Below are 19,357 nucleotides of genomic sequence, written 5' to 3'. Positions count from 1 at the left end.
AAAGATATAGACTCCTTCAGAACTTCTAATGCAGCAGTGAAAAAAAAAGAAAAGAAAAGAGGAATAAATATTTGACAAAAAAAAAAAAAAAGACATTTTGTAAACAAACTAGTACAGAAGCCCAGAACTATATACATTCCTTTTGGAAAATGGTACAATTAGTTTAAAAATAAACATATGCCAAATTTTCCAGCAAAACTAAAGTCAAGTGAATTTTCAAATGAAGCACAGATATAGTATTACTGCTTTGAAGTGCATGATAAAATGTGATGCATGATTTCTACTATACACATTGGAAACATGATTACACAATATTCTAACTTTTCACAACAGACAAGGTATAAAATGCTGATCCATATACACAACTGCACTTCTTAATTATTCGTAGTGTAACTTTTCATACAGTATGTATATCTTCACAAAATTCAGTAAGCTTTTAGGATACACGTCTCTCGTACACTAAAAATCAGATCTCTTAATGAACTATTTTCTTTAAAGATTTGTTTGAATATGGAGTCTGTTTCATTACTAGTCTGATGGCAAAGTAATTTTCATGTTATGTTTAAAAATACTGTTTTTCATCCCCAAAATCTCAAATTTCATTTGCATAACCCCTAAAGTCAGTTTCCTATATACATTTCAAACATTTATTTTCAGTAAACCATTATCTTACCTGTTATTTTCTTTACCCTGAAACTATACAATGTTGGTCAATTACCAACTTTGTAACCACCAAAAATAATCTAAATTATTTTTTTTATTGACTTCAAATTCTATCATGAAACTACATTTGTTTATCCTAAGAGCAGAGGTTTGCCACATATTTTTATGTATGTTATTGTGAAATTTGTGAATGTAATTTCACCGTAGCCGAGACTTAAATTCTTATAAAAATGCTCTATGATTATTTTATCTAACCTAACTTTAAGTAACTGAAATAAATTTATTTTTACTTTTAGGTATTTTTGTGATAAGAAATAAGGAATATACATGAAAAACAAGAATTTTTTTTTACCGTAACTGTTGAGATCACCATCCTGCCTTTTTTCTTTCTTAATACTGACAGTAATGGTGCACTAATTTTTTTATTTAATTAAATAATGCACCAAAAAACAGAATATTAACATACAAAAAACAATGTCCCATAAGTATCATACTTTTCCTCTCTTTCTAACCATGTGTCAATTGCCATTACAAATTCATCCAAGCTATTTCATTAAACCAAGCTCCTACTAAAAGAAAGATTGACAATTCTCTATTCAAAAAACAATATTATATAATGTGGTTCTTGACAAATGAAAACCTTGGCTTTCTATCAGTTATACAGACATTGTAAGATACTTGCACAATCTTCCAATGGGATACAATACTTCCCTATAATTTAATAACAAAACAGTATTAAATGTGAAAGAAATATTAACAAATTCTGAAAAGTCTTTTTTTTTTTTTACATGATAGCTGCATTTCAAACAAGATTGATTATACAAATTATGCCTTGTCTGAACAATGAAAATTTGGTAGTGAGTAATTTACATTAAATTCTGTACTTATTGGAGGGGTAGAGGATAAATTACAGAAGATGGGATTCCTATAGAAAAAAAATAACATCTCATACTGGAAGAAATTCTGGATTTTTTTTTAACACTGTTCAATAAAATTAACAACTTAGAACACATATGCTATTAAAATATTGATTATTGGCTACAACACGATATAAAATAAACAAAAACTAGTTTAATTAAATTTTGACTTTAAAATCACTGAAATATCATGATATGCTCAGGAAAGGATGCCCATGCAGAAACAGTTAATACTTGTTAAAAAAAAAAAAATGTTTCAATTTATAATTTTAAAGATGTAACAAGTCAAATCATTTTAAGCATATTTTTGCTCCTTAAAAATAAGTTACCAATACAATCATTCAAAAAGAACATCCAACCAAAACTTAACTTAATAATACTACTTACCAAGTGATCATTGTTGCCCACTGCTTGACTAGTCATGCATGAAGTTAACTATACAAGTAATGTTTTTGAAAACAAAAACAGGATACTCTTCAAAGATGGTCTTAATGATAAATTGTCAAATAATCCAAGTTAAACACTAATACTGGACAAAAGATAATTTAAATTCATGAAAATGGAATATTTTCAAAGCAACTGTTTAAGATTATTTGAATTAAGAGCCATAAATGTCTGCATAAGGTAGCTAAAGCCATCAATTCAAAACCAAATATTAAACTACCCAATATCCAGCTATATCCCTAAAAGTAACAAAAAAGACCATATTCTATCATATGTCCCTGAAATAATACATGGATGTAAAATATGTTTACTGCAAAAAATAGGAAGTGAACAAGTTTCATATAACTCTGCTATCAGTCTTCACTGCTAAGCAGTATTTTCACAGTTAATTTTTTTTTTCAGAAAACTAACACATGACAATCCAGTTACAAAACTTGTAAAAAAGGAATGAACATTAATAATAATAATAACTGGTGACAAGTAGTATTAACCATATAAAAAGTGAAATATGTTGAATGTTGCTGCATTGAATTCAAAATGTTTTTCAGAACACAAATCTGTTTGTACATTATATTTCAAAGTTTCAATATTCATTAAGCTTGTTTTTTCTTGTATACTGATAGCAAAGTTAAAGTATACCCTTTACAGTTTTCCTGAGCAGTCCTAACAGAACTACAATATACAATACTTAAGAGTTAAATTCTAATTACAACATAGAGTTAAGGCTGTAACTTACTTCTTACATCATGAAATAATAGAAGAAATTTAACTGCTATGAAGAATTCAGGTTGTAATGTATTTTCGTAAATATTCACAAAGAAATAAAGATGACAATATCTGTTTCATCACTTGTCATAACAATTTCATAACTACAGTGTTGTAAAAATATTGAATGTTTTTTTCACTCACCTGGCTAGCACCTATGCATGCTTCTAATAGGAAAGCAAAACCATAACTTGGATTTGTTCCATCTATTTCCTAAACATAAGAAAAAAACTGTTGCTGTATTTATATAGGAAGTTATTTTATTGTAAAAATTATATAATTATTGAAAAAGACTTCTCTGTGGGTTATTGAAAAACAAATATTCCAATAGTATGCAGTTATTTCTAAGTAAAAACCAATAAAATTACAAGAACTAATCTAAAATTTAACACTAAAAAAAAAAAAAAAGCACACTAAATTTGTAATCATTTGAACCAAATAACTAGTTTAAAAACAGATTACATTCACAGGTTCTCAGAATATTCATAAAGTACTAAAATATGCTTAATAACTAGTTCCATAATGAAATTATAGAGTCAAGAAATTACAATAACAAATTTCACAATAACATAAAAAGATATCTAACAAACCTCGATGCTTGATTCACTTAATGCCATCACACCACGGTAAAGATTAAACAAGACACACACTACAGATAAAACAAGTGATATAATCCCATATAATGGCAGACTTGGAAGTGGAGGTACACCACCTACTATTAAAGGGAAGCAGGAAAGATAAAATAAAGGTAAATTAAGGTACAGCTTGGGTCAACGTGTCTTGCATTATCAAAATTAGAACAAAATTTAACAGGGACAAAAACATTGGAATATTTTATACAAAAGCTTAAGATGCATGAATAGCTTTACAAATGTGTTACATATAATATAATATGTCATTTGGTCCAGGAATATATTTAGTTATTTTATTTAAATATATGTCACAAATTCTGTGTAATTTAATTTAAAATATTTATGCTATCTCTATAGTCACAAATTTAATTTTTCTTTTCATTTCTAGAAGCATTTTATGGTAATGTTTTCTCACATTTTATACTGGCAAACAAACATCTGAAATAAAAACCTAAATAATATAAATAAATTATTATTTTGTTTTGCATAGTTAAAAGTTGTTTCTGAAGTGTAAACTTACACTTTAGCATTAGATTTATATTTAACTTCAATTTTTGTACCCTGTGTATCACTTGAAGAGCAAAATCAAATAGACATATGCATTAAACTATCAAAGGGATGATACTATAACTACTTAATCCTGTTGATGACTAGAGGAAAATGTTACAATAACGGTTTATTCTAATGACTTGCATGTTCACAAACTGTAACAATGAATCTGGAATACCATATTTTTACCACTACTACACTTTGCCAACATCACTTATAAAAAAAAAATCTTTTATATGCTTTGGAGAATGAAACTGGTAGCATAAAGACTATACTTTAACTTTTGAAGAAAAGCTATTGTCACGTTACACTTCAATGAATTGCTAAATAAATTTAATTGTTAGTTAAAAAATTTAAAAAATGTGTAATATTATTACACAATTTTACAGTAAAATGACTAACAGTGGTGTATTTAGAAGGAGGTTCCAGACTCCCTCTATATTGCTTTTAAAAAAATCTTGAAAAATGTAGTAGGCAAGCAGAGTTTTTTTTCTTTTGCTAATTCACCTCTGCTATTAAGTCTATTAAAGATCCAAAATCCAGCAATCTGATTGGTGTAGGAAAGAGGATAATACCATCTTTACCTCACGTTTACTAGATGAAAGGTAATCTTCCCTTGCTCTGATTTATGAATGGGACACATGATAGCAATGTAAGAAATTGAGCAACCAACCTGGAATTCAGTACTTTGGCATCATGAAGATGTCTCTTTAATGCAAACCATCTCACTTAAAACTGACAGAGACCATCCTCAGTATAATAAAATAATCAAAAGATAGAGTAAGAGGAAGAACTGTACTAATCTCCAAGTAACTCCATTATGATACAAAAAATGGATGGAGGAACGAATATAAGAGTGAGGAACCAAAGACAACTAAAATAAACATGTGAGGACTTGTGTTGATTGGTTCAGCTAGTGGAATCTGATATTCACATGAGGGTAGGATGAGGGATCCCAATCAAAGATTGGAACTACAATTTTCACTGCTCATTCCAATTATACACAGTGGAGAACATATCTACACCAGCAGAACACCACCACCTTACTCTCATCTGATTGGTTTTACTATTATCCAAATATTTAATAATTATCACATTCAAGAGCATGCCTCCATAGTCTATCAACCCAGTGGCTTGGAACTGGAAAATAAGGACTCCCATACATCACCTGAAGAAGGGAGGGGGAAGAGAAATTACATTGGGAAGTCCATAAAAACAACAATACCTGAGACAGTGCAATGAGCAACCATTAAAGCAAAAGTCTAAAAAAACAGACCACAACTGATTTATTCAAAGGCATGGCAGGGAACAGCAGATATCCCCTTCTGCTTCATTCGTGAAGTTCTTAGGAGAGTACAGTCTAGGCATATAAATGAAGCAAATACACTTCAAGGACAAACTGTTAAGTCATTATGGCCTTACTGTGCAGATCTGACTATTTTTACGTATACTTGGTCAGGCATCACTTGCCACAGAGTGGGATGCATACAGTGTAAAAAAGGAAGACCTCTGAAGGAAGAAGAGATATAGGTATAATACCTTACCCAGCTAGCCTCACTGAATAAAGAATGGCTACAGGCAGAAGACAACAGCCCAAAAATGAAGATAAAGCAATCCAAAGTATATTGTGAGATATGAATGTAAGTGGAGTAGTTCACATAAACAAATGAAAAATTTCCTCCAAGGAGTGACAGTAATAAAACACCAGGATGAAGGTAAGGTGCTTGATCTAATGAGATAACTTGAATAAAGTATGATAAGGAAGAACAAGTCATTTGAATTAAAAGCAAAACTCAATTGGTTAGGATGGGAGGAAAGATGTCACAAACAGAGGATGTCTGCCAAGGAATGGGAACCACAGAAGGGAACCATGTGGGTAACATAACAACAAAGAACACAGACAGGATATAGTAGCCTATATAGATCTGATTAAAGTTAAAATGGGAAAAGAAAGGAAATGAAATTGAGAAAGAAGAATTACCCTCCTGAGTTGATGGAGTTTTGAGGAGGAAAGTTTGATCTAGATAAATGGAGAATATGCACAGAATGATATAAAGTACATGAAATGTTGATAAGTAAATCCCACCTATGACATCCACAGACTAAGAGGAAAAGAAAATAGTCTTATGGGATAAGTGCAAATGTGAGCACAAGAATAGGAGTTTAAACAGAAGCAGTGAAAAACCACATTCAGATAATAATATCAAATGACAGTAGAATGAGGTGTACGATTAAGAGGAGCAAGTAATGGAGGAACAGACTAAAGCTGGAGCAGCTGCTGAAACCACAGGTGTGTCAGCCAGTAAGGAGCAACCAGACGGATTTAACACAGAGTAGTATGGATGATCAAGGTAATTCTGTAATGAAGAATACATACATATTTTGTGTGTGTGTGTGTCTGTGTGTGTGTGTGTGTCTGTGTGTGTGTTTGTTTCTTAAAGCAAAGCTACATCAGGCTAATCTGCCAAGTCCACAAAGGAGAACCAAACCCAGAGATGAAGAGAGAGTCTTGACTGAAAGCATCAACAGTCACAGCAAAGGGATGAAAATCTGTAGACTAAAACAGTCAAATTTGGTAATGAGAGATGTAACAAATGTGTCCCGATGAGGAGTACCCTCACTGAATGCATACCCACTGGGAACCACGAAGATCAACTCTGTCTGATAAACTTTGCTTGGACAGGAAAGCTGATTCACAAGACTTAATGCACCAAGAACATGATATGCAATGATATAAATATTAAAATGTGGGCCCCAAAAAGATCCAGGTTTTGACCACAAATAGCATGAGAATGAATGCCATCTTAATGATTGAAATAAACCACCACTGCAGAAATGTCAAAAAAGGATCCTGACTAAGCAATTCCTAGCAAAATATGCAAATGATCCAGAGCACAATATACAGTCAGAAGCTACAGGATGTTGATATGCAAGATTTTAGTCTTGCAAGACTATCGACATGAAGCTTTCTGCTCATCAACTCTCACACTGCAGCCCTGAAAAAAAGCATCCTTGAAGACAGGTAAATCTGAATGAGGGAGGGGAGCATAATACCTCCAACACATGAGCCTTGTCCAACCACCAACACAGACCATCTACATAGGAAGGAGGCAGAAAAATAGGAGCCTCCAATGGATCCCACAGAAAATTCTATTAGCCATGCAGGGTCCACTGAAGAACTACATATGTGCTCAACCCAAAGGGACAAGAGCTTCCAGAGAAGACCACATCGGCAAAAGTGAAAGAATCTTACATTTCACAAGAGAAAAAGCAGTTAGGATGTGGAGAACTGAAAGCTCAATCAAACAAAGTTGAAGAGGAGAAGGTTGAATAAACAAAACAAATAGACAAGATATCGGGCAGGTACAAAGAATGATTTCTCAAATTTGATTAACTAGTCCAAACAAGAGAAGCATCAGATGAGTAAAGGGTAGAATCCTGTTCAAAATGAGCTAACAGAGCCTAGTCATCCATGTGATGATAGAAATGCAACCTTTCAGTATATAAATGTCAGGAAAATGGCTTGAACATACAACAAAAGAAATAGAGCCAAAGCAAGCCCAAAAGGTATGAAATTGATAAACTACCCTGTGATGAATGAATTGAAAATGATGTAACTGATTGGCAAGATATTAGACCATGCAGGTAAGCATTCACTACATCCACATTGGTCATCAACAAACTTGGAGAATAGATACTTGTATGAATTGCAGCTACCTATGAAGTTTTGTTGGATAATATTTGGAGGTGCTGGCACAGGTTGACATCAGGTTAAGCGACAAAGACCTGTGTCAGCAGCTTTAAACATTATCCAAAAATCGTCCAAGGCAGATGCAATACAACAATTTTCCAATGAAGCACAGCCTTCTTTGCCTAAAAATTCTCTCGCACAAGGTAAAAGACAATGCTCCACTTGCATATTATGTTGCTTCAATAAATTTAAGATACATACTACACTTTAGAGAAGTTTTTTTTTTCAATATCTAAACTTTGAATACTGGCTAGACTTTTTACTTGGACTTCAAAATACAACAAATTTAACACATGAATTACTTAAACTTACCACTAGATGGAGAAAGTGGGGTAACCCTTTGATGATTTGAAGTGATGTCACACAACTCAATCTGCTGAGGTGGTCGAAGTTGGATTTCTGTACTTAAATTTGAAAGATTTAATCTTGTTGTTAAAGATCTTGGGTTGTTGTAACGCTGTCTTGTTTTTTGAATATAGCTATCTGGAAAGAATAGACAAAAAATAATATCACACTTTTGTGATGACAAGAAACCCACTTGAAGTAAAAATGTATTCTCAAGATGGCTGGTATGGTATTAAAACTTTAGTTAAAATAAAATACAGAATAATAAATCGACCTTTATAGGTCATCTTCAGGTTAACAAAAATCTTAAATTTATTTGGGAAAATGGAGTCTACAATTACTAGTCTGAGTATGAAGTGATTTTCATGTTTTGATTAAAAAAACTACTCTTCCTCAAACAAATTCCAAATGATGTTATTTACGTAATCCGTCAAACTTCCTAAATACATTTCAAATGTTTGTTTCTTGCAAGTCTATATTTTAACTGTTATTTTCTCTACCCCAACTATGGGGGGAGAGTGTGTCAATTTGACTAATGTGTTAATCATCATAAAATCTTTTCTTTATTCTAGAATGACTACAAATTATGACAAGAAAAATATAAATGTTTAGTATAAATAGCTTAAGTCTCATAATGCATTATTTTTTTTTTATTATACTGACCTTTCAGTTACGCCTACCTAACATCACGTAGCTTGCAATGACAGTGCACATGCTCTCAGGTCACAATACCAAGTAATACAAAACTGGCCTTTAGTCTTCCCAGTCTTGGCTGTGTTTTAGTGGACTATTATTTTGTAATATACAGTCACATTTCAATTATGAAACATTATGCATTATTACTATTTAGAAATAAGTTATAAAACTTTTTTTCTTAAAGTATAGAACAATAAATACTGAAGCATGTGGAAAAAGGCAAAGCCACTGTGATTAATTCAGTACGTAACTGTATGTCAGCAAAAAGGAGGAGGAGGTTCTTATTCTATATTCTAACTTGTCAATATTGGTAATTTGAGTTCCCAATTCATACAAAACTACAGACTTAGTATTTTGACATCACAAACATCTAATATGAACTAATGCTGCATCCACCATACCACATGACACAAAAGTCAAAATTTAGGAATGTTCTTTTAACATTTACTTTTAAACTAAGAAATTAACTTGTGTATAATACTAAAATTTGAATCATAATCTACAATTTAATACCAAACTTACTGACAAATATTTGTGAAATAGGAGTTCAATAAAATTTGAATACAAGTCAACAAATAACATGGCCTTTGATCTGCAATCCAATGCAACAGGGTTAAAATGTATATAATACCTGGCCAAAGTCTTCTGCATTACAATTTTTTATTTAAAAAAACAAAATGGTATAAGACAACAACATCCTTATGCATACTTATCTAAATAGATGTACATTTACAAATTTGCTCTTTTTTTTTTCTAAAATAGTTAATCTTCTACCTTTGACACAGGCATGTTATTGTTTATATGTATATTTTGGATATTACAGCTACTTATAAAATTGGAATATGGACCAAAAATGGCTCATTCTTTTGATAATTGTCACACTCATCTCTATAATAATGTACATGTTACAGCAAAAATAACTATTTAAACAGAAGTTTAAAAGTCATAATTTTCATGCTTGTTTGTGGCTTAAAATCTGAAAGCAGCTTTAGTAAAAGGTGGTCTGATACTTCATTTGTAAATTAGTAATAATCCAGAAAATCCTCAAGTACTAACTGACATAACCTTTCCCAAAGTAGTCTAGTCTTGTGTTGTCTTTTTTTTTTTTTTTTATGAGATATATCAATGAAATTATTCTTACACAACTTAATAATGGCAAAATATTTTGTCTGACTTCTCATGAAAAATATTTTATACTATGGTAATTTTCTTAAGTGTTGATCTGACCAAACATAATGAGAGCTTAAAAGAAACTTTTCCCCAGATTAAACAAAGATATTCTTACAATTTTTTGCATTCCAGTAAATTTGTGAAACTCAAATCAAACTTATGTAAATATATAAATGATTGTTTATATTTTACAATATATCCACATGAAAAGCTATTACATATCAGTGAAAATTAAAATAAGCAATTAAAAAGTAAAGAAAAAATACCTTACCAAATTCTATGAAAGAGTATGGACGGACACAGTTGCTTATTTGACGAGCATCATAAATTGTGATGAATTCTTTCTGTATCTCATCTAAGAAACTGAATGCAAGGACTGGGGGGTATGATGGATCACAAAGTGCCATAAATGAGACACTCAAGGAAGTAATGAAGCTAGAAGTTCAAAAACAATTATTAAAAATATAGGAAAATGTTCCACATCCCAAAACTATCAAATGTTAAGAATTAAATTTTAATTGCTAGGGTTGAATTATCCAACACTATAAAGGTTTGGCAAAATAACCTTTTAAAATCTGAATATTTAACCATAATAGCTTGTAATATACAAGCTAAAAGATCTTTCAGAAAAGTATCAACTAAAATGTACTTTGTCTAAATCAAAAAAAACAAAACCATATAGCATCAAAAATTAATAGAAATTTAAATCAGTAATTTACAAACTTTCCAATCTAATTGTCATTTTGAATTGTAATCTACAGCTTTAAAAATTTATAAAATTTACTAAACAAGATAAATAAATAAAAAAATCCCAAGAGTACAAATTGCTTATTTTTTATGTATATTTTCCCATCTAAGATGATCTTTTGCTCTTGAGAAAAACAAAACTCCAGTTTTCATATTATTATCCTAACCAAGTTTGTACATCTTTTCCACTATTGTAAAAAAATAAAACTAAATCACTAAGTTTTAAAAAAATATTTCAATGCTTTATTTTATATCTAAAAATCATGAATCAACTGTATAAAAATTGCAAAATTTTGGCGCAACTTTGAAATAAAAAATCTTATGGATCAAGTCCTCATATATGATCTTAGGTTTTATGCTCCTGCTTCAAAAAGATACAATAAAAATCCAAAAACAAATTTGGGTTTAGAATATCCAAAAATGAAGCATCCAAATGAATGGATAGAGTCTGAGCAGGACTTTTGTATCTCCCCACCACCATCTGAGAAGTTGAAGACTAAGAAATTTTAAATCTTATAACTTACAATTTCACTGATTTTTTTCCGTTTTTTATATATACACACACACACTGCTGGCCAAAATCCTAAGGCCAATGAACAAAGAAAAAATATGCATTTTGCATTGTTAGACTCAACCACGTATTTGAATAGAGCTCCGGAAGGTGAAAATAAGAAAAGGGAAAATAAAAAACAAAATTTTTAGCATTTAATAGGGAAAATGTGAACACTATGAAATTAGCCTAAATAATAGCTGGTCAAAAGCTTGAGATCATACCAAAAAGAAGTCCTAAACAGGGTAGGAAATGCCCAACAAAAGGTCTCAGTAGTGAGTTGCACGGCCGTCATTGCGAATAACTTCAAACATTCGCTTTGGCATGGTCGATATAAGAGTTTGCAGAAGGCTGGCTGGAATGTTATTCTAAGTGGTGAAGTAGGCTTCATGAAGATCACGCACTGTTTGAAATTGATGTCCATTTCTATAGACTTCCATGCCATTCACCCCTAAATATTTCTAATGGGGTCAGTTTGGGCAAACACTCTGGATGGTTCAAAAGAATCACATTATTTGCCATGAAAACGTCCTTTGTCCTGTGGGCATTGTAGATTGCAGTGTTGTCCTGCTGAAAGATCCAGTCATTTCCACACAAGCGAGGGCCTTCAGTCAATAAGGATGCTCTCTCCAACATGCCAATGTAGCCAACTGCTGTTTGACGTCCCTGTATAACCTGAAGCTCCATTGTTCTATGAAAGGAGAAAGTACCCCAGATCATGATGGAACCTCCTCCACTGTGTTGTGTAGAAAATGTCTCTGGTAAGATATCCTTATCATGCCAGTAACGTTGGTAGCCATCTGGACCACCAAGATTAAATTTTACTCAGAGAACAAAAACTTCGTCCACTTTTCTACGTCCCATGTTTGGTGCTTCTCAGCAAAGTTTAACCGAGCTGTTTCGTGATGTGGAAGGAGGCGTGGCCTTTGAAGACGTTTACAGTTTTTAAAGTCTTTCTCTTTGTAGATGCTGTCTTATTGTTCTTGAGCTGCATTCTGCATCCATAAGGGCCTTAATCTGGTTCAATGATTGGCTGGTGTCTTGCCGGACAACCCGTCGAATCCTCCTGCTCAATGCCAGTGAAATTTTCTTGGGTCAACTACTTGAACTCCTCATTACGTATCACTCAGGATCTTTTAAGAAATTTGCAACAGCAGTTTTACTCTGCCCAATCTCACCAGCGATGGCACGTTGAGAGAGACCTTGCTTTTGCAGTTCAACAATTCTGCCATGGTCAAACTCTGTCAACATTTTAGCCTTTGCCATGTTTTTACCCAATGTAACACAGGAGATGTCAGTGGGAGATGTTGACAATGCTAATGCTTGAACACAAATGACTAAATTCATTATGTGTTTACCAATTGACGCTTTGTTTTAGTATGGTCTTAAACTTTTGACCTGCTAGTATTTAGGCTAATTTCATAGTGTTCACATTTTCCCTATTAAATGCTAAAAAAGTTTTTTATTTTCCCTTTTCTTATTTTCATCTTTCAAAGCTCTACTCAAAGTGGTTGAGTCTAACAATGCAAAATGCATATTTTTTCTTTATGTTCATTGGCCTTATGATTTTGGCCAGCACTGTATTAAACACTGCTCGCTGACAGGTAGAGAGAAAAATGGAACATCGTTTACTCATTCAGATTAAAATGACTCCTTTAATCCTTTCATGACAGATACTGGTCTAAATCCATGTCAACAGTTTTTTAATCATAACATGAAATCGCTTTGCACTCTGACTAGTAACAAAACAGCCTATTTTCACAAACAAATCTTCAGTAAAAATATTTCATTAAAAAATCTGATTTTCTGTATATAAAAACACTTGTAACATTTATTAAGTCTACAAAACTTTATGAAGATATACCTGCTGTGTCAAAGGTTATAGTGCAAATACTTAACATGTGCAAACAATTAGATGACCTCGTGTATATTATACAGGGCCCATATCGAAAGGGTTAAAGGCCTGTGGTGGGTTTAAATCTCACATAATATTTTACAGAGAAAAAAATCTTCATTGCTATTTTCAACATTTTACACATTCTTAAAACAACTTCATAGCAAGTGTTGTAATTACTTTTCAATTTTCTGGTAAAAATCAGTTAGGAATAATTATAATGAACTGAGTGCCATAGAAAAGTATAATGCCATAATGTATAACATACATTAGCTATCTAATTCGGCAATGAAGACTCAGTATCAATGTTAAAAGGCATAGTGGTCAACCAAATCAGGTAATGAAGAAATTTATATCACAATAACACATGCTTTTTTAAAGGAAAGGTTTCAAAGATTAAACACTAAAGAAGAAAAATTCACAGTTCATATTATCACTGGAAAGTAGATGTTTTTGAATTGAGAATGGTAGCTGCATTTTTTCTCTGGAGGCAAAAACAATTGTTAAGGATTGGATGAGATACTGCATAAATCACATTTGTGAAAAATGCAGAAGTGAAGTAGTAATGTAATCACAAAAAGAAATTAAAGCCCTGGAAAGTGGATGTTCATGCTAAAAGAACACAATACTGATAAATTAAAGATGAAAATTAGTAAAATGTCACAGTATTTTGCACAAAACTGTTTGATTTACAGCAAAGTTACATTTGGCTATCTGCTGTGCTCATCACAGGGAATCAAACCCTGGATTAAGTCCATAATTTCACTGCTGTCACACCAGGACATATGCAAAATAGTTTAGCCAAGGTTAGAATCATGCAGTATATTAATTGTTCCACATGGAAAACTATTCTTGATTGGTAGCTATAAAGACTGGTAGCAAGAGTGAAGGTCAAACATTTCTAGAGCTCAGAGGTGCAACCCAACTTGAGTCCACCACTTCACCCAGAATTTCTGCAACAAGTGCCACATAGAAACTCCACTATATTAACTTTGTGTAAGTTAAATTGGCATTTTGCTTAGTTTAGCAATAAATTCCTTAATAAATCTGTAGAATAATTAAGAAATGAAGCAACTGATCAGTTCTTAACCATCACAGAAATCCTAACAAGTATCTTGGAGGAATCACTGAAATACTGCTCAAACTGTTATGAGCAATTTACATGTATTAAATGTACATGTGGCATATGTATTGTGAATGAATATTTAATTTATATGCTTTCAATGTAATGGTGGTATTCTTTATTCTTTATGTAAAACTTAAGTTGGTTGCTTGTCAAACCCATGACTCACAACAACATTCCATGTTATATTAGAAACAGTTCAGACCCCTTTTCCATACAGAAATACAAGGATAACTAATCCCTGAAAATGATGAAATATTTGTGGTTAATTTTTCACTGTAATTTTTTTCTTTTTGCCTTGGAAAGAATGAGAGAGTATTTGACCATTGGGCACTTTCATCCTCCTGAATTGGTCTCTGCAAAAATGTTGTTTTGCTATTAATGAAGTTTCCCCAAGCAAGGCTTTGTATATCTTTGTATATCTGCATTGTAAGAATGATTTAGCATGTTCATAACAACCAGGTTCATCTGAGTACTTAAACAACAACAAATGTTGTTCAACTGGCACTTGTGACTTTCACTGGATGAGGTATGATCAATCACACCCAAGTCTGTAAATCAACAAACAATTCAGATCAATGAATGTAGTTATAATAAGTACAATATCTTATTCTCCTCCTTTACAATGTTCTTCACTTTTGCTTGAATCCTAACACCTTTAAACAAATGCCTTCAGAATGCTTTAACTTCAAGAGGTACTGTACTCTGACTGCTTCCATAATTTGTCTTCCAACCTTGTGCTCATAACCAATACTAGAGTAAGTATCACTTTCAGACAATCTTCCAGTGTATACAGACTAGGTTAGCACTTAAAATAGGTCTTCAATACTTAAACTACTTTGCAAGAAGCAAAAAAACTTCCCACCAATCCTACAGACAAATAGGGATAACAATACATTCAGAATACAAAAAAAAACAATTTCTCTGTAAAATAGTGAACCAATGAACACAATAGCTGTATTGTTTGATATCTCTAGTACTACTGTTGCAAAGTAACTTTAATGACTCCTGCTTTAAAATATTAAGAAACAAAACCTGAAGAAAAAGTATTCAAAATTATTACAACTTAAAATATAATTCAAAACTAATGTTATATTTCGTTTCTTAGTTCTAAACGTTCATTTTTTATTTTTTTAATGTTTCTTGCTCTATCTGAAATACTTTCTTTTACACTACATAGCCGTTTAATGTACTTGTATGTTTTTTGTTTTTTTTTAGATATGCAAAACATTTCTATAGTTCAACAACCATACAACTGTTAAACTACATTCCCAAAGTTATTAACATTTAAAGTTACACAATCACCCCCTTAAATTTGGAGTACAAATAGTGTCACCATATGCACCCACAAGTACATGCATGTGCAAACATATATCACTGATTAGATTTATTACAAGATCTTTGTTTCTTCAGTGAAAACAAAAGAAACTACTTATTTGTTTATATACAACTTAATCTTAATAAGCAGGTAAAATAGTTCATATTTTAGGCATTAAAAAGTACTTTTTCAAAATATTATATACAAATTTTCAAATGCATTGTGAATTAACAAAATTTTTTCTTTACACTTTTTTTTTTAATATTTACATTGCAGCAGAGACCACCAAATTAAGGTAATAATTTACAATTTATTAAACATTTTAAACATTATGTAATAAATTGACAGTTTATTGTGATAACATACTGGACAACATGTGGATTCAACTTTAAGGAACATTTGTCATCCAGCCTTCCCACCTGACGTGCTAAAGTTTTCATGTGTCGCCTTGCTTCCTGGACTTCTCTGTGTATCTGACCTCCAAGATCTGTTGATGCTGTCAATGCCAGACCATCATGAGCTCGTACAATCATTGCAAAAAGAATCATTTTTTTTCTCTTTGGACAAATAATGACTAGTGTGACATCCCACGTAATTATGAAGCACAGCACTTCTCCTGTAAAAACCTGTATTGTAAATAGGTAAAAACTTAAATAATTCTAACTAAATGTTCCTTTTTTGCAACAAAAAATAACAAACAGAAAACAATATCTTAAAACGTACAATTAATAAAGTACATTTTAAAACCAAAAATCAATATAAATATTTATATTACATATACCCCACAATCATTAAATTATTCTTAATTCTGTGCATACACGCTTAGTTAATTTGACTATATAAGCATGAAACTATACATATTATAACTGAATATACTGAGTGGATCTCCACACAATTTAGCAAACTTTTAAAATCTACTGTGCTCAAAAAATCAGATTTAATAAGGTATTTTACCAAATGCTTGTAAATTTACGAAGTCTGTACTGTATAAAGACTGGGTGAAAAGTAATTTTCACACTAAGTTTAAAAATACTCTTTCTTAGCTTTTGTATTTCATTTGCATAACCTCTAGAACCTCCTAAATGAATATTTAAAGTTTATTTTGTAAAGCTTATACTCTCTCTTACTTTCTCTATCCTAACACTAACTGATGAAATTATTAATCTACAGTAAAATAAAGTTGTTTAAAAATGTGAAATAAAGAATATACATTTTCCTACAATGGCTTACTGATTGTAACAAAATTATGATTATTTATCCAAAAGCCTCAGCTTCTAACCTTTTCATATCAACTTATTTGTGTCATGTAACATAACATTTAAATTTTTTACATTTCATTTACTTTTGCTGTAAAATATATCTAACACATAAAAGACAAGGAATTTATCATTATTACTTGAGACTGTTTGCACTCAGATGTGGTCGTTTTGTAACTCTGCCATTTTTTTTACTATATTGCTTATCCAAAAATAATTTGTAACTCTCAAATACACATTTTAAAACAAAAAATATACTAAATCTTGGAGTCAGATAAGTGACAGAGAAACTTTAAGCAACATATTAAACTTTTATTGGAAACTGACAAGCTTGACCACCAAAACTAAAAAACAAATATAAGAGGGTTATACACTGAATTTTGCCCTTTCTTGTGGTTATAAACATCTCCCTTAAAATAAGAAACTACATGGATTGGAAACTGAACTAAAGACACAAAGTTAAAGTAACTTTTCTTTCATGGGACTGATAAGCTTACCGCTATTTTAGCAAATGAAGAACATTGCTTCAAATTTTATACAATGGCTTGCCACTCTGGAAAGCCAAAAAATGGATGATATATATATATATATATAGGCAATTATATAGGTAAAACTTATTCTAAAATTCTACAGATGGAGAACACCATCTTCATATCAAATACTGAAACATTTTTTAAATAATAAGACAATAATTAATATTGATATATATTTGTTTCTACATTACTATTAGGAGAGGAATATTATGTTTTCAGGCTCTTACATATTGTAAAATGTGTAGCAATATACAATTCTTGATATTCAATATAAATGTTAGTAGAAAAACTGACTTCTATTGCCTTCGATGAAGAAAAAAACATTTGAATATTTTAAGTTATTTTATAATAAATATAAAATGTATTTGCATAAAATAGCGATAGCAATTTTAATATATTATAATAAAAATTATCTAACATTTATAATACATTAAATACATTAAAATTTAAAATACATTATAACCTTGTAACCTATGTACACCATCTCATAAAAAATGTAAAAAAAAAGTATAAGGAAAGACATTTATCACTAAATAAAAAAAAACTGTAGGGCTAGAAGCTACTGAACTTGAAAAAAGAAATCAAACAAGATATGGATGAAAGTGGGCATATCATTTGATTGGCTAATGATCACATAGCAGACTGAACCAGCTAAACTCTACATGGAGAACAAAATCCCTACATTACTGGCTTCCTCACTGTGCCTGAACAAATAGAATAAGAACTTCAAACTATTAAATGTTACTATATTTTAAAATAGTAATGTCAGAATTTATAGTGCAAAATTCTTTAGAGTAAGTGTCTGCAACTTGTTGGCAATAAATAGACAGCACAAAATGAACTTGTTTTAAAATAGCACAGGCCTATGATGTTTTTTTCTTGAAATTTTACCTGTTGAATAATAATTCCTGTACGACAAAGTTGAAAACAGTACTCATTTTTCTCCATCACATGCAGATTTCTCACAAAACACATACTTTTATGCAAGTGAATCTTATTTTTTAAATCTGACAACATGATTCCATCAAAATACTACTGTCTCCAAGATACCTTACAGCCAGTATCACATCCTTTAGAATTATTTTGACCTTATGATTTAATGATGATACAAGTCCAGCTTGCAGTGGAACAGTGTCTTTTAAGATGTGTAAAACTGAACAATTATTCAGGTGTATGCATGCATCAGTTTAGGATTTGCCCTCCAAAGGAAAGTTTGGGGATGATTCAGCCGAGATCAAGTTGGCTGTTAATTTCCCCTCTGAAGCCAGTTTAACAAATAATGTTAAATTAACTAACAAAATGGTTAAGTACATTGATAAAAGTTTACCAATTTTAGCTGCATACTACCTCTAGCATTCACTATTTCTAATTACACATTTGGCCAGTTCATGTGACAAATGTGAATTTGAACAGTTTGTCTATTTTAATGTTGTTTTCAATAGGAAGGAAAAGGCAGAAATTGTGGAAGGACTCAGTGACTAAAAACACATGTGAACTGTTTCAAGTACAAAAATTGGGCAGTCCTGTCAGAATACTCAAACATTCAGTCAACCAAATCTGTTCTCAGCAATATTTTGAAGTTGGTGAAGATAATGGCAACATTTAGCATATTAACAGTAACAACAAAACATCATCAGTGCCAAAGAACAGAGCTAAATAAAAACATCTTGTAAGATATAATGCTTGTTAAGACCAAATGGACTAAATTGAAGATACCAAACATGCAAAGGAACAAAAGACCAATCATTCTTTGTAACTCTTGAAAGGGATAAAAACTGATGTAGTACAAATTTATTTTGTCTACCTTTTGTTTTGCCACGTATAATACACAAATATTAAATGTGTTCAGTTTTGGCAAGAATATTTCAACTGTTGAAGTTTTCTTTATTTGCTTTCTAACCAGGTGAGCACAGCAATTTCAATAATTGTTCCTTGTTAAATTACAGAATATTATAAATAAAAGTTATATTTGATTTGTTTATGTATCTTATAGGATGGTGATAG

The 19,357-nt window shown here is 31.3% G+C and overlaps 1 protein-coding gene across 5 annotated transcripts in view; it reads right to left on the bottom strand.

The window, feature by feature from the left end:
- LOC143230307 (vesicle-trafficking protein SEC22a-like) overlaps window positions 1–19,357 on the bottom strand; it is a 30,566-nt gene that overhangs the window by 8,454 nt on the left and 2,755 nt on the right. For 2 of the 5 annotated variants that reach the window (XM_076463589.1, XM_076463585.1), the window contains exons 2-6: window positions 15,931–16,180; window positions 10,204–10,367; window positions 8,034–8,204; window positions 3,380–3,504; window positions 2,934–3,002 (exon numbers count right to left, since the gene is read on the bottom strand). In XM_076463589.1, coding sequence (XP_076319704.1) covers window positions 2,934–3,002; window positions 3,380–3,504; window positions 8,034–8,204; window positions 10,204–10,367; window positions 15,931–16,180 — 779 coding nt within the window. Of the gene's footprint in view, window positions 1–1,967; window positions 2,016–2,933; window positions 3,003–3,379; window positions 3,505–8,033; window positions 8,205–10,203; window positions 10,368–15,930; window positions 16,191–19,357 lie in introns of all 5 variants that reach the window. The other 3 variants (XM_076463584.1, XM_076463586.1, XM_076463587.1) reach the window with 3 other exon arrangements.

Source organism: Tachypleus tridentatus, chromosome 10 (genome assembly GCF_004210375.1).
Source record: "Tachypleus tridentatus isolate NWPU-2018 chromosome 10, ASM421037v1, whole genome shotgun sequence".
In the NCBI taxonomy this organism is placed as follows: domain Eukaryota; kingdom Metazoa; phylum Arthropoda; class Merostomata; order Xiphosura; family Limulidae; genus Tachypleus; species Tachypleus tridentatus.
The sequence above is the reverse complement of the archived record's forward strand: the minus strand, read 5'-3'. Positions and strand labels throughout refer to the sequence as shown.